Below are 13,630 nucleotides of genomic sequence, written 5' to 3'. Positions count from 1 at the left end.
CCCACCTGTGAGTCACAGACACAGTGATTTGTGTGTATACAGGATTAGGAGGGTGCCAGGATTGCAAACTACAACATGGACAGGTAAATTAAACATAATTTATAGATTGCAAAAACAGAAACTAGAGATGAATGATAGACCCTTGAGGAAAATGGGGCACAAAGAAGAGCAAAGAATGTAAATTAGAAAAAGCAACAAAAGAAAACAGATAACGTGGACTTTATCAAAATTAAAAACTTTTATGTATCAAAGGACATTATCAAGAAAGTGAAAAGACAACCTAAAGAATGAGAGAGAACATATTTATAAATCATAAATCTGGTTTGCTTTTAATATCCAGAACATATGAATAATTTCTAAAACTCAACAATAAAAGATAACTCACTGTAAAAATGAACAAGGGACATGAATAGCTGTTTCTCAAAAAAAGATATACAGATGGTCAATAAGTACATGAAAAGATGCTCAACATCATTAGACATTAGGAAAATGTAAATCAAAAGGACAAGTAATACCAGTTCACACCTACTAGGATGGCTATAGTTAAAAAGAGAAAAAAATATGATAAAGATGTAGAGAAATTGGAACCCTCACTGGAATGTAAAATTGTGCAGTCTTTATGAAAAACAATTTGCTGGTTCTTCAAAAAACTGAACAATTACCATATAACCCAGCAATGCTACTCTTAGGTATATACCCAAAAGATTTGAAAGGAGGGTCTCAAACATAATTATACTACAGTGTTCATTGCAGCATTATTCATAATAGCCAAAAGGTAGAAATGACACAAGTGTCCAACAGATGAATGGACAAACAATGTAGTATATACATACAATGGAATATTATTTATCCATTAAAAGGAATGAAGTTCTGATATACACTACAATATGGATATACCTTGAAAATGTTATGCTAAATGAAATAAGCCAGACACAGGAAGACAAATATTGTATGATTTCACTTATATGAAGTATCTAGAGTAGGCGAATTCATAGATTAGAGGTTACTAGTGGCTGGAGTGAGGGGGGAATGGAGAGTTATTACGTAATGGTGACAGTTTCTGTTCAAGGTGATGGAAAAGTTTTGGGGACATAGTCATGATGGTTGCACAACATCATGCATGTTTTTAATACCACTGAATCATATGCAAAAATGGTTAGAATAGCAATTTTTTGTTATATGTATTTATAATAATTTTTTAAAATAAGATAGATTAAAATGGTAGAACTAAAAGGATATTTCATAATTTTGCTATCAACTCCTGAGAAATCTGACAATCATTTCATGTAGTAGAATTTACATATCATGTCACCTTCTTCCTGAAGGGGAGTAGGAAGAAATTGAGCGTTTTTATTTTCCTTTGATTTTGTCAGAATATGTACATCATAACCTGTTCCTACTTGTAGGCCCTGAGGACTACCTTTCTGGGTGATGACTCATATCCGTACAGCATTTGGCATTTCAGACCTTTCACATTCAGTGTTTAATTTGATCTTGTGATGATTCTATATTATGCTTAACTGGATTTCACAGAGGTCTGGTTCTTGGTTTCCAGGTTTGATAGAAGTCTGGATCATCTTGCTGGAGCAGCTAACAGCAGCTGTGTCTAACTGTCCACGTCAGCACCAACCCCCTACCTTGGATTTACTCTTTGAGCTATTGAGAGATATTACCAAAACACCTGGTAAATATTTCTATGTCTGTCTTTTGGGAGAATTGTTATACATGTAACTTTTTTCAGGAAGATATTTCTGTGAGTGCCTACCTGTTTCACTGCCGTAACCCCAGACAGTATAATAGGTGCTCAATATTTGTTGGATGGTGATGATGCAGTGATGTTTAATGTACGTCTTCTTATTGTTTATGTGTCTTCCCACCAGTCCACTTACAAATAATGTGTGGTGGCCAGTTAGTTGAATGTGTTGGAGCCCCACAGTAATCAGGCCAAGGCTGGGGTATCGATGTCTCCGTGAGCCAGTTGGCTTTGCTCTGTTCCCCATAATTATGACTTTCCATTTCGGCTGGATCTCACATGCTCTTGGCCTCAGACCTGTCACTGGGGCTCAGTGTGTCTCCCACTGATATAAACAAACCACTCAAACGTATGTGCAGTATTAAGACAGAAACATCTTGATTGTAGAAGGGTCGTGGGTGATTAGATCTTATAAAAGACATTTAGTGATCCCTAGTACTCTGATAGTACAGAGAAAAAATGGCCCTTAGGAACTTCTTATTCCGAATTAATCAAGGTGAGCATGTATACTTCCCAAAATTAAATTTTTTATAGACATTTTAGTTTTCACCAGCAACATCTGAACCACAAAGCCACTAGCTAATTCCATAGTAATAAGAGGTATTTGGTATTCAACATAAAATGATAAAGACTTGATAACTGATTTAAGAACCATTGTAATATTTATATCAGAATTTTTTCCTGAAACCATCATAGCTACTCCCACATGTTAAAAAGTTAAAAGCTTTTCATTCAAGAATTGTTTTTTTCTAATAGAATTATACGCCACTATTTCTAAATCTGTTTTATTAATCAGTACCATTTTCTCCTTTCACATTGAGTGCTACTAAGCGTGTGAAGAGAATTTAACCTAATAAGCAATCATCAGAGAAAATTAACAGTAATAAAGATTACATGTATATATGTATATGTGCGTGCGTGTGTATGTGTATGTGTGTATAGTTTGCTGAATGCCAGAAAAATTATGAACACTGTAAATGGGATCAGTAAATTATGGTAAAAGCATATAAATATTCTGTAGGCATTACAATGAGTATTTGTGAGTAATACTTAATGACATGAATAATTGTTTATAAGGCATTATGTTAAAGTATATAGTACGGAGTACAATCTCAACTTTATGAAATCGTATACATTTATAAATACACACATACCCTAAAACACATACATTCAAAAATTACTAGAAGGAAATTTATCAAAATATGATTTTCATCTTTGTATTATCATGTGTATTCTGTTTTTATTATAAAAAAAGATGACTTCTTTTGTAATCAGATTTTTAAAAGCCTTCAGCATTTTCGGAGATTTTCATTACAGCATTGTTTTCATTCTATAAGTGAAAATAAAGAAACACCTTAAATGTTCATCAGTAAGGGAATGGATAAGTTGTGCATACATATAACTAAAATCATGCAGAAACAAAAAAGAAAATGCCATCGAAGACCTATATTCCTGATCAGTGGTAAATTCTTTTTCTTTGCACCTTCTCAGAGAATGGGAGCTCTGTCAAAAGGGATCGGTAATGCCAAGAGATGGTGAACAGCTTCCTTTTCATTACGGACAGTTACTGAGATTACAATTCTGATACTGACTTTTCTTTTTCAGGACCAGGCTTTGGTATCTATGCAGTTGTTCATCTTCTCCTTCCTGTGATGTCCCTCTGGCTCCGTCGTAGCCATAAAGACCATTCTTACTGGGATGTGGCCTCTGCTAACTTCAAGCATGCCATTGGTCTGTCCTGTGAGCTGGTGGTGGAGCACATTCAAAGCTTTATACACTCAGGTATCTATAGCAGCCTCGCAATTCGCACTGAGTATTTCTTTAGCAGACAGCATCATTGTCTAAAAGTGCTTAGTAAATACCTAGTACAAATACCAGTACATGATTTTTGTCCTCAGAATTAAAATAGAATTACATAGTCAATGCCAGACTTTTAATAGTAGATTGTCAAAAAAGGAAATTGATACCCATGTGTCCTGTACAAAATTATCAAACAGAATCCTTAAAATATGTGTAACTAAAAATAAAATACTTAATAAGGTTTAGGATATTTGTGCATTAGGAGAGGGGAAGCAAGTTCAAGTTTATTATAAAAAAAAGAATTATCCCTAGGAGTGAAAGAGGGGAGGGTACCTTAGTTTCCTGCTTCATCTGGGGAAGCTAAATGGAGGAAGCTTTAGAAAAGGCTGAAATTATGGGCAAGAAGTTGCTTAACCAGGTTAGGGGTAAAGAGAAGGTTCTTAATATCTGTAACACTTTGAAAAAGATGTGAAAGCATGGAGTAGATAGGATATTGAAGCCCACAGATGGAGAGCAAACTAGAGGCAGAGGGGATAGATCCACCGTGGTACCAGTGGAGCAACATTTGTGAAATACAGATTCTTGCTCGTGCTTCTTGTTGTAAGAAGATCTGGAAATTTAAGAGAAAAAATATTGCTGCCAGCTCTAGAGGTTATAAAGAAAGAGGAGATGAAAGGCTTCCTTGGACGGGTTAGAGAAACTAATGAGAACTTGACCCCAAGGGAGACTCAAAAAGCAAAGATAAGACACGGTGTTTTAGAGGGTGGCTCCATAGTGTAGTGGTTACCATGTCTGCTTTACACGCAGAATGTCCGGGGTTTGCTCCCCAGGTGGAGCCACGGACCATATCCCAGGTGCGCCTGACACGAGCGTGTGGGGAGAGACGCCCTGCCTTCAGAGATCCAGTTCTTAAGGGGAAAGGGCAACATCCATAGGTCAGGGGTAGAAGTGGGGGGAGGTGGGATTAAAGAGGGGGGAAAAAAAGAAACTTTTTACTAAGCTTAGTAAAGAAAATTTGCCCTGCAAAAAAAGAAAAGAAAGAAAAAAAGAAACAGAATGAGTATTTCCACATTTAAGCAGTAAGCATCTCCCTCAGGGTAAATGTTTTTGACGAGGTCGTTGCTTTGCACAGTATGGGACCCTGGAAGATTCTACTAAAAATTTGTTTCTTGGCATCACAAGACTTTGAAGAAAAGCATACTGACATATTCCTTGAATCGAGCAAACAGAATGTGATTTTTGAAAGTTTTGTTTTCTTTAGTCTGTAGATAGTGTGCAGACTGAAGTCATACTTAAGAGATTCAAGAAGTAGTAGGACAAGAAACATTTTGTTTTCTAAGAGCCGTTTAATTTGACCGTCAGCAATAAGGAAAGTATAATTTATTCCTCCCACCCCTTTTTTAAAGATTTAAAAATTTTTTACTATTAAGTATTCAGGCTGTGTACTATATGGTCTATTCTACTTAAGTAAATTATATATTTAACTTTGAAAAATGTAAATCAACACATAGAAGTGAACCATATATTTCATCTTGATATAACTAGAAATGGATATTATATATTTTTTTTCACTCAGACATTCCTCTTTTGCTATAGATGCCATTTCAACCCATTCATTTACAGTAGCATTGAGTGAAACCTTGATTTTGCTTTTTCCTGTAGATATCAGATATGAAAGCATGATCAATACTATGCTGAAGGACCTCTTTGAGTTACTGGTCGCATGTGTGGCCAAGCCTACAGAAACCATCTCCAGAGTAGGCTGTTCCTGTATTAGGTAAGAAAAGAGTTCTTTGGCTCTCCACGAAATTGGGGTTTTTATTACGAAATCCAAGGAAATTAAAATATTTTTTTGTAGTAGCAATCTACTTTTTAGATTTTTTTAATAAGTAAAAATGACTGTGCTAATATTTTTGTCATTTCGGTGTTCAGGCAGCAAATATTTATTGTTTAGGCATTATACAGGTACTCTGCTGCACAGGTAGTAATATAAGTCAAGGTCCCTACCCTCAAGTTGCTTACAGCCTATTCTAAAGGACATAACAGAGAGTCATGTGAAAAATAATAGTAAGGAGGAATTATAAATGCCAAGAAAGGACAGGGTGGGGGGAGGGGTAGTAGGGTGGCAGCAAGGCTTTTTGTAATAGTGACAGGTTTCCCAGGGTGGGTAAGCTTTTGACAGGTGGAGACTTTGCAAGTAGAACAGCATGAACAAATGCATGGAGGTAAGAATTACAAGTGACAAAGAGTTTTGTTTTGTTTATTTGTAGCAAAGTAATGGACAACAGAGTTAGAATGGAAAAATTAGTACAAAATATATACAGTCTTGAATGCAAGCCTAAATTTAAACATTAGCCTATTTGTAATGGGGATCCATTACTATTTTTACATTAAAATGGTTTAGAAAGTAGTATTATGACGATGGAATACCAGACAGCCTGAAGGCAAGATGGTAAGAGACAGGAAGACTTGTAAGGAAACTATGGAATAAATCTTTGTGTCCATAAGGGCCTAAATTTGTGGCAATAAAAATGTATAGATTTAAGACAACTTTCCTTGTTCCTTGGGGCAGGTACGTCCTCGTGACAGCGGGCCCCGTGTTCACGGAAGAAATGTGGAGGCTGGCCTGCTGTGCGCTTCAGGATGCGTTCTCCGCCACGCTCAAGCCAGTGAAGGTAACTTGCTCAGAGGAGAGAGCCAGAGCAGGTTCCAGTCTTCCCCTCCTAGCAGGCAGTCTCACTTGAAATCTGGCAGAGGCTGAGAAAGAAGTTGCTAAATTAGTACTTTTGTCACAGACACAGTACACTGTCAGATCCGAGACAAGGCCCGGGGCCCCTGGGATGCACCCAGTGAACGACTGCTGTGTTTCCCCCTAGGACCTGCTGGGCTGCTTCCACAGTGGCACCGAGAGCTTCAGTGGGGAAGGCTGCCAGGTGAGGGTGGCGGCCCCCTCCTCTTCCCCCAGCGCCGAGGCTGAGTACTGGCGCATCCGAGCCATGGCCCAGCAGGTAAGGGCTGGGGTTTTGATCCCAGGGGCTTTAGAAGCTTGACGTACTGCTGGGAGTCCCTCCTGCAGGTCTTATGTCACCGAACTGCCTAATGGAGTAGCACGGCCACATCAGTAGTCTTGACAGGCATCCCAGTTCTTGTATTGGGTAGAATACCAAACAAATATCACAATCAGGAGATCTTTTACACATGTAGCCCCCTTTTTTATTTACTTTTACTATTAAACCTTAGTGCCTACTCATTGGAGTGTAATGAATTGTCACGTGGTAGAAGTAGTGTCATTAGCGTCAGCAGCTCACATTTATTGAATATTTGCTCTTCTGTTCCAGTGCTTTGTCCCTGTAAGACACATTCTCTCAACAAACATACTAGATAGGAACCCATTATCGACCTCATGTTATAGGTGAAAAATGAGGAGAGTAAGCAGTTTACCATGGCCATCCAGCTAATGATCCCTGTGGAGTCAGGTCGAGGATGATGGAGCGTTGAACTGTCCCTCTGTGTACCTGTGCAGGTGTTTATGTTGGATACCCAGTGCTCACCAAAGACTCCAAACAACTTCGATCATGCTCAGTCCTGTCAGCTCATTATCGAGCTGCCTCCTGATGAGAAGCCAAATGGACACACCAAGAAAAGGTGAGCAGCTGCGCTTAAAGATGTAGAGAGCTTGTAAAGAGGAAAAGTCATTTATCCTCAGTTCTTGGTCATCGTAATCAGAGCTTTTGACAAGAGTACTGAAAACAAAGTCATTCAGCAAAGGTTTTTGTAGAAAATTGTTAGCCTTTTAACCACGTTTCAGATGTATTAGTTTGTAAGGCTGCCGCAACATGGTACCACAGACTGAGCGGCTTAAACAACAGAAGTTTATTTTCTCACAGTTCTGGAGGCTGGAAGTCTGAGATTGAGGTGTTGGCAGGGTTGGTTTCTCCTGGAACTTCTCTTCTTGACTTCCAGATGGATGTCTTCTCCCTGTGTCCTAACATGGCCTTTCCTCTGTACCTGTCTGTTTCCTGATCTCCTCTTCTTATAAGGGCACCAGTCATATTGGATTAAGGTCCACCTAATGACCTCAGTATTTTTCTAAAGACCTTTCTCCAAAGATAGTCACATTCTGAGATACTGTGCATTAGTCACATTCTGAGATACTGTGCATTAGGACTTAACATCTGAATTTGAGTGGCGGGGAGACACAATTCAGTGTGTCTATAGCATCATACATAATTGTAATTTGAGGTGTGATTCATATTGTTTCAGTGAGAAATACATAAATTCTTCATGAGCAATACAGCTGTCAGGAGACAAAGATCTGTGCCACAAGAAACTTATTTAAATACAGGCATACCTCAGAGATATTGCGGATTTGATTCCAAACCACTACAATAAAGCAAGTCGTAATCTTTTGCTGGTGGAGGGTCTTACCTGCAATTTTTTTTAAAAAAAATAAAAACTCATCTGTGAAGTACAATAAGACAAGGGATGCCTGTACCTATCATCCTGCCTAAAAACTATTGTTCCTAGACCTGGGAAACTTTGGTTGTTGCCTTCATCTTCATTTTTAAATTTCCAACCCATTAACAGTAATGATGATAAATATTTGAGCACTATACATGAAGTACAGTGGCTAGGTATTTCCACTCACATTTATCTATGAGGAAACATTCAGAAGGGAGCTGAGCCATTTCTCCAGGGACACACAAGTGCAAAGTGGTAGAGCCAGAATCAAAACCATTTCTATTTTAGGGAGAGAGATTTTTTCCAAATGTTAGCTGTTTAGTACAGCAGTTTAATTGCTACAACCATTTCAGTGAAATTTTCAGATATCATTTTTTTAGTCAAGTGTGTGGTACATGCAAAAGAATATGCAGAAGTTTCAAAAATTAAAAAAAATAAAGACCAAAATAGCTAAGAACCTATCACCCACCTTCAGAAATAGCACTTTACCAATATCCCACTTGTTCCTCCCTAATTCTTTGTGATTTCCCTCCATGACCAGTCACCTGTTTTTTGTTTTTTGGGTTTTTTTTTCGAGTATTGGCCATTTTTATCTATTTTATGTACCCCTTTTTCACATCTTTAAATCATTGATCTATTTTAGAATTTCAGTTCTTTACCTGTTTTCTTCTTTTTATATTTCTCGTTTCCTACCAGCCAATTATTCTTAGTGAAAATATTTTTGAAGTAGAAAAAAAGGGACAGGAATAATAGGCTGAATTCACACAAATAAAACATAGGAAAAATAGAATAGTCTAATATTCCTGTGCTATTGGTTTAAAGGTTAAGATTTTAAAATTTACCAACATGATTCATCAGTTTATTTAGTACTTTTAATAGACAGTTACTCCCTCAATGAAATTAAGTAAAACAGAAAAAGCATACTAATTCTTTAGCAGGGGCCACTGTGCCTAAAAATATTCCCTAAAATTCTTTAAGTGTTTTACATTCTTGGATTTGATGCAGGGACAGTTCTTAGCATAGGATGTAGGAGAAGATGAGTTAGAACTAAGAAAAGTTTGTATAGATGCTGGTCAGCTGCATCCTCAGAGGTCCACGTTGAAATCACCCATGGGGGAAAAAAAACTAAATTAAAACCAGATTATGATACTTAAAGAGAAATCTGGATTTTAAGTCACTTTGACATTGATAGCCCCATGCTTTACATAGTTCACATAATCTTAATGGAACTTTAAGTTATACAGCTGATCCTTGAACAACAGAGAGGTTAAGGGCTCCCCAAAGCAAGCAAAAATCTGCATTTGACTCCCCAAAAACTTAACTACTAATAGACAACTGTTGACCAGAAGAAGCCTTACTAATATTGTCAATTAACACATATTTTGTATGTTATATGTATTCTTACAATAAAGCTAAAGAAAAATGTTATTAAGGAAAATATAGTATTTATTGAAATAAAATCCTCGTATAAGTGGATCTGTGCATTTTAGACCCCCTGTTATTCAAGGGTCAGCTATACCTTAAACTTTGAATCTGTTTCTGATACCGACATGAGCATGTCTTAAGCCAGCCACTTGTTATGCAGTTAATTCTCAATCAAATTATCCCATCTGGAGACTTACTTTTCTTTGCATCAGAAGCAGGAAGGGAAGGTGCAAGTTTCACCACGTCATAGTCCCCTTCTTAAAGGGACGTGCTGAGAACAAGGTTGAAACACTTGGGTACCACAAATCGAAAAATTACCGATTGATTTTTGTTGGTTTCAGATCTTCTATCAGCATAGATGATTAAGCGTGATGTATCTAAAAACAGTTCTTTCACTTTTTGTATATCTTTCTGAAATTTTGATCTCTTCAGTCTTGCTTCACTGTTTTCTTATTGCTGCATCATTTTGCTTGAACCTAAAGGGGATTTTCTGTCCTTTTTCACATGCACAGTTAGCAATTTTATATCCTAAAGAACCCAAGGGAATATCTTGGTTGATGAAGATACTCCCTAATTCAAACATGACTTTGCATCAGCCCTCTCTTTAAATGTTTGCTGGTAAGGGGTTTTCCATTTCTTAGGAAAGGTAATAGAAAATATCAAACTCACCCCTCTGATTGGGCTTCCTACTTCAGGAGTCCAGGCTGCCAGGGGAGTCGGGGTGGAGTGTCAGGGCCATTTCTCAAGGAGAGCATTTCCTCCAGGCCATGGTCTGTTCAGGCACCTGTATGGATAATCAGCCTGTTTTGTTGTTTGGTTTGTTTTCGAGACTTACCGGGCACCACTCTCACCAGACATAGTCCTGGGGACAAGAAAATGAATAAGATACTGTCCTCACCCATGAGGACTTTACAGTGGTGGGGAAGACAGAGAAAGAATAGAAGGATTCCCTTCTTGGTTAGGCTCCTCTAGATCAACTTGGTGCCTTTTAGAGCCCTCTTTTTCAGAACAATGCATATTCAGCATTTCTAATACCTTATCGAACATGACTGAAGTAGGAGCTGAGGACGTTTTGCCATAATATAATTATCCAGTTATAGGAGCTAGTTGCAACATAAGCTATCCCCTCTAGTAGCTAGAATGGCTACTATCAAGAGGACAAGAACCAACAAGTGTTGGAGAGGACTGAAGAAAAGAGAATCCTCATGCACTGTTGGTGAGATGGTAAATTGATGCAGCCACTATGGAAAACAGTATAGAGGTTCCTCAAAAAATTAAGAGAACTACCATATGATCCAGCAATTCCTCTTCCAGGTATTTTAGTGTGAAAACACTAAAACACGAATTCAAAAAGATATATGCACCCTCATGTTCATTGCAGCATTATTTACAATATCCAAGTTATGGAAACAACCTAGGTGTCCAGAGACAGATGAATGGATAAAGATGTGGTGTATCCACACATATACAATGGAATGCTACTCGGATATAAAAAGGTTGAAATATTGCCACCTGCAACAACATGGATGGATCTTGAGAGTATTATGCTGAGTGAAATAAGTCAGACAGAAAAGGACAAAAACCATATACAATCTCATATATGGAATGTAAAACAAAAAAGTAAACAAAATGAAAAACTCATAGGTACAGATATGTTGGTAATTACTAGTTGGGAATGGGTTGGGGGAGGGTAAATAGGGAGAAATATATGGTGACAGATGGAAACCAGATTTTTGGTGGTGAATATGCAATAGAGTGTACGAACATTGAATTATAATATTGTACACCTGAATCTATAATTTATTAACCAATTACCTTGATTTTTAAAAAAGTACTTTTCTTGCTAGTTATGAAAATTTTAAGTTCAAGATCATTGCTAGACATATGAGAATAAGGCAAAAAATTATTAACGTAATGGTTGGACCTTTGAAATCAATGTGTTTAATAAGCGTCATCATAATATTGTAATTATTCGGTTATAGGAAGTAATTCCGACATAATGGCATTAAGCTATTTTCATGGAATCCTAAGAGCAATGAACAGAATGTTAAACCATAAACCCAAACCACATTGGTGAATTAAAATGTTCAGTAAACATAGTACCTGGAATCGAAATTGTTTTCTTAGTGCAAGAATCCAACCGAACAAAAGGGGCCAAATCACCAAGGGACATTTGCTTCTAAGACTCCCTTATCTTGTCTGCACCCTGATTAGTACAAGCGGGCAGTTGTAATGACTGGTGGGACGTGCCTGCTCCTCAACCAGGAGTCCTAGCCAGATGCCTAGAGAGGATTCACTCTGTCCCACCACTTCATCCTACGTAGCTGACCTGCGAGGCATCTCAGTGGATTCAAATGAGCATTCAAGGCCCACAAAGTCTCAGGTCATGCTGGCAGGAAAGGATGCAGAAGGAAATTAGCGTGTGTTAAAAGAATGCTTTCTCTCCTAGGTTTGTGTTAAGCTGTGAGTTAAACTTTTCTTAACTTTGCAAACAAACGTTAGCCCCATAATACCTTTAATGTTAAAACTTTTCAATGTTTGGCTCTCCTCTCTGTTACACACTAGAAGCACTGAAGTTTTTACATATGTGCATCTAAAGCGTTAGCATTGAATTCTGGTCAGCTGGCTTGGTCCTTAGAAATCTAGACTTCAATAAGATTGCTAAAAACTTTAGCTTTAAGAAAAGAGCCAGTTAAAATAAAACTCAAAAAAAAAAAATACAAGTCAAAAGGAATTACTTTTTTATTTGATATGTTTTAATTTACTATAACTATGAAAGAAAATAAAATGTGTCATACCCCATAATTGTGCTATATTAAAAATGTTTTATAAAACTTTTTCCTAAGTCTTGTAGATAATTGTTAATTCGGCATCGTATTAATTCTATAGCTCCTAGATTTTAAAAAGTGTCAGGATTTCCATTAATTATGATTAAAATGGTTATTGTGTAATGCTCTTTTTTTAAGGAACACATTAAAATACTAGTAGTATAGTTTGTAATTTTGCAGATGTTATTCTGAAATGTGTAACATCTAAATTGCTTTAAAATATATAAGGCAAAAGGCTCCTAATCAATCCCTTTCTTTTCATTGAAGTGTTTCTTTCAGGGAAATTGTGGTGAGCTTACTGTCTCATCAAGTGTTACTGCAGAACTTATACGATATCTTGTTAGAAGAGTTTGTCAAAGGCCCCTCTCCTGGAGAGGAGAAGACAATTCAAATGCCAGAAACCAAGCTGGCTGGCTTCCTCAGATACATCTCCATGCAGAACTTGGCCGTCATATTTGACTTGCTGCTGGACTCGTACAGGACAGCCAGAGAGTTTGACACCAGCCCTGGGTTGAAGTGCCTGCTGAAGAAAGTGTCTGGCATTGGAGGTGCTGCCAACCTCTACCGCCAGTCCGCCATGAGTTTCAACATCTATTTCCATGCGCTGGTCTGTGCTGTTCTCACCAATCAAGAAACCATCACTGCCGAGCAAGTGAAGAAAGTCCTTTTTGAGGATGATGAAAGAAGCACAGATTCGTCACAGCAGTGTTCATCAGAAGATGAAGACATTTTTGAGGAGACTGCCCAGGTGAGCCCCCCGAGAGGCAAGGAGAAGAGGCAGTGGAGGGCTCGGATGCCCTCTCTAAGTGTCCAGCCCATTAGCAATGCAGACTGGGTGTGGCTGGTCAAGAGGCTTCACAAGCTGTGCATGGAACTGTGCAATAACTACATCCAGATGCACTTGGATTTGGAAAACAGTATGGAGGAAGTGCCCATCTTCAAGAGCGACCCATTCTTTATCCTTCCCTCCTTCCAGTCGGAGTCATCCACTCCATCCACCGGGGGGTTCTCAGGGAAAGATACGCCTTCTGAGGATGACCGAAGTCAGACACGGGATCACGTAGGCGAGTGTCTGAGCCTAAGGCGGGTCAGTGGGGAAACGCTGCTGCTGCCTCCGAGCCCCAAGGTGGAGAAGAAGGACCCCAGCAGGAAAAAAGAGTGGTGGGAGAACGCAGGTAACAAAATCTACACCATGGCAGCTGACAAAACCATTTCAAAGTTGATGACTGAATACAAAAAGAGGAAACAGCAGCATAACTTGCCCACGTTCCCCAAAGAGGTCAAAGTGGAGAAGAAGGGAGAGCCACTGGGTCCCAGGGGCCAAGAGTCCCCGCTGCTTCAGCGCCCCCAGCACTTGATAGAA

General features: G+C 38.3%; 1 protein-coding gene across 1 annotated transcript in view; it reads left to right on the top strand.

Moving 5' to 3' along the window:
• The window catches only part of ARFGEF3 (ARFGEF family member 3), a 149,087-nt gene that overhangs the window by 132,764 nt on the left and 2,693 nt on the right, over positions 1-13,630 (top strand). The window contains exons 27-33 of the mRNA XM_006915374.3: positions 1,556-1,684; positions 3,359-3,535; positions 5,216-5,330; positions 6,126-6,228; positions 6,430-6,561; positions 7,077-7,198; positions 12,535-13,630. Of these exons, the coding sequence (XP_006915436.1) occupies positions 1,556-1,684; positions 3,359-3,535; positions 5,216-5,330; positions 6,126-6,228; positions 6,430-6,561; positions 7,077-7,198; positions 12,535-13,630 (1,874 nt within the window). The remainder of the gene's footprint in view (positions 1-1,555; positions 1,685-3,358; positions 3,536-5,215; positions 5,331-6,125; positions 6,229-6,429; positions 6,562-7,076; positions 7,199-12,534) is intronic.

Source organism: Pteropus alecto, unplaced genomic scaffold (genome assembly GCF_000325575.1).
Source record: "Pteropus alecto unplaced genomic scaffold, ASM32557v1 scaffold185, whole genome shotgun sequence".
In the NCBI taxonomy this organism is placed as follows: Eukaryota; Metazoa; Chordata; class Mammalia; order Chiroptera; family Pteropodidae; genus Pteropus; species Pteropus alecto.
This window is presented reverse-complemented; position numbering and strand designations above follow the sequence as displayed.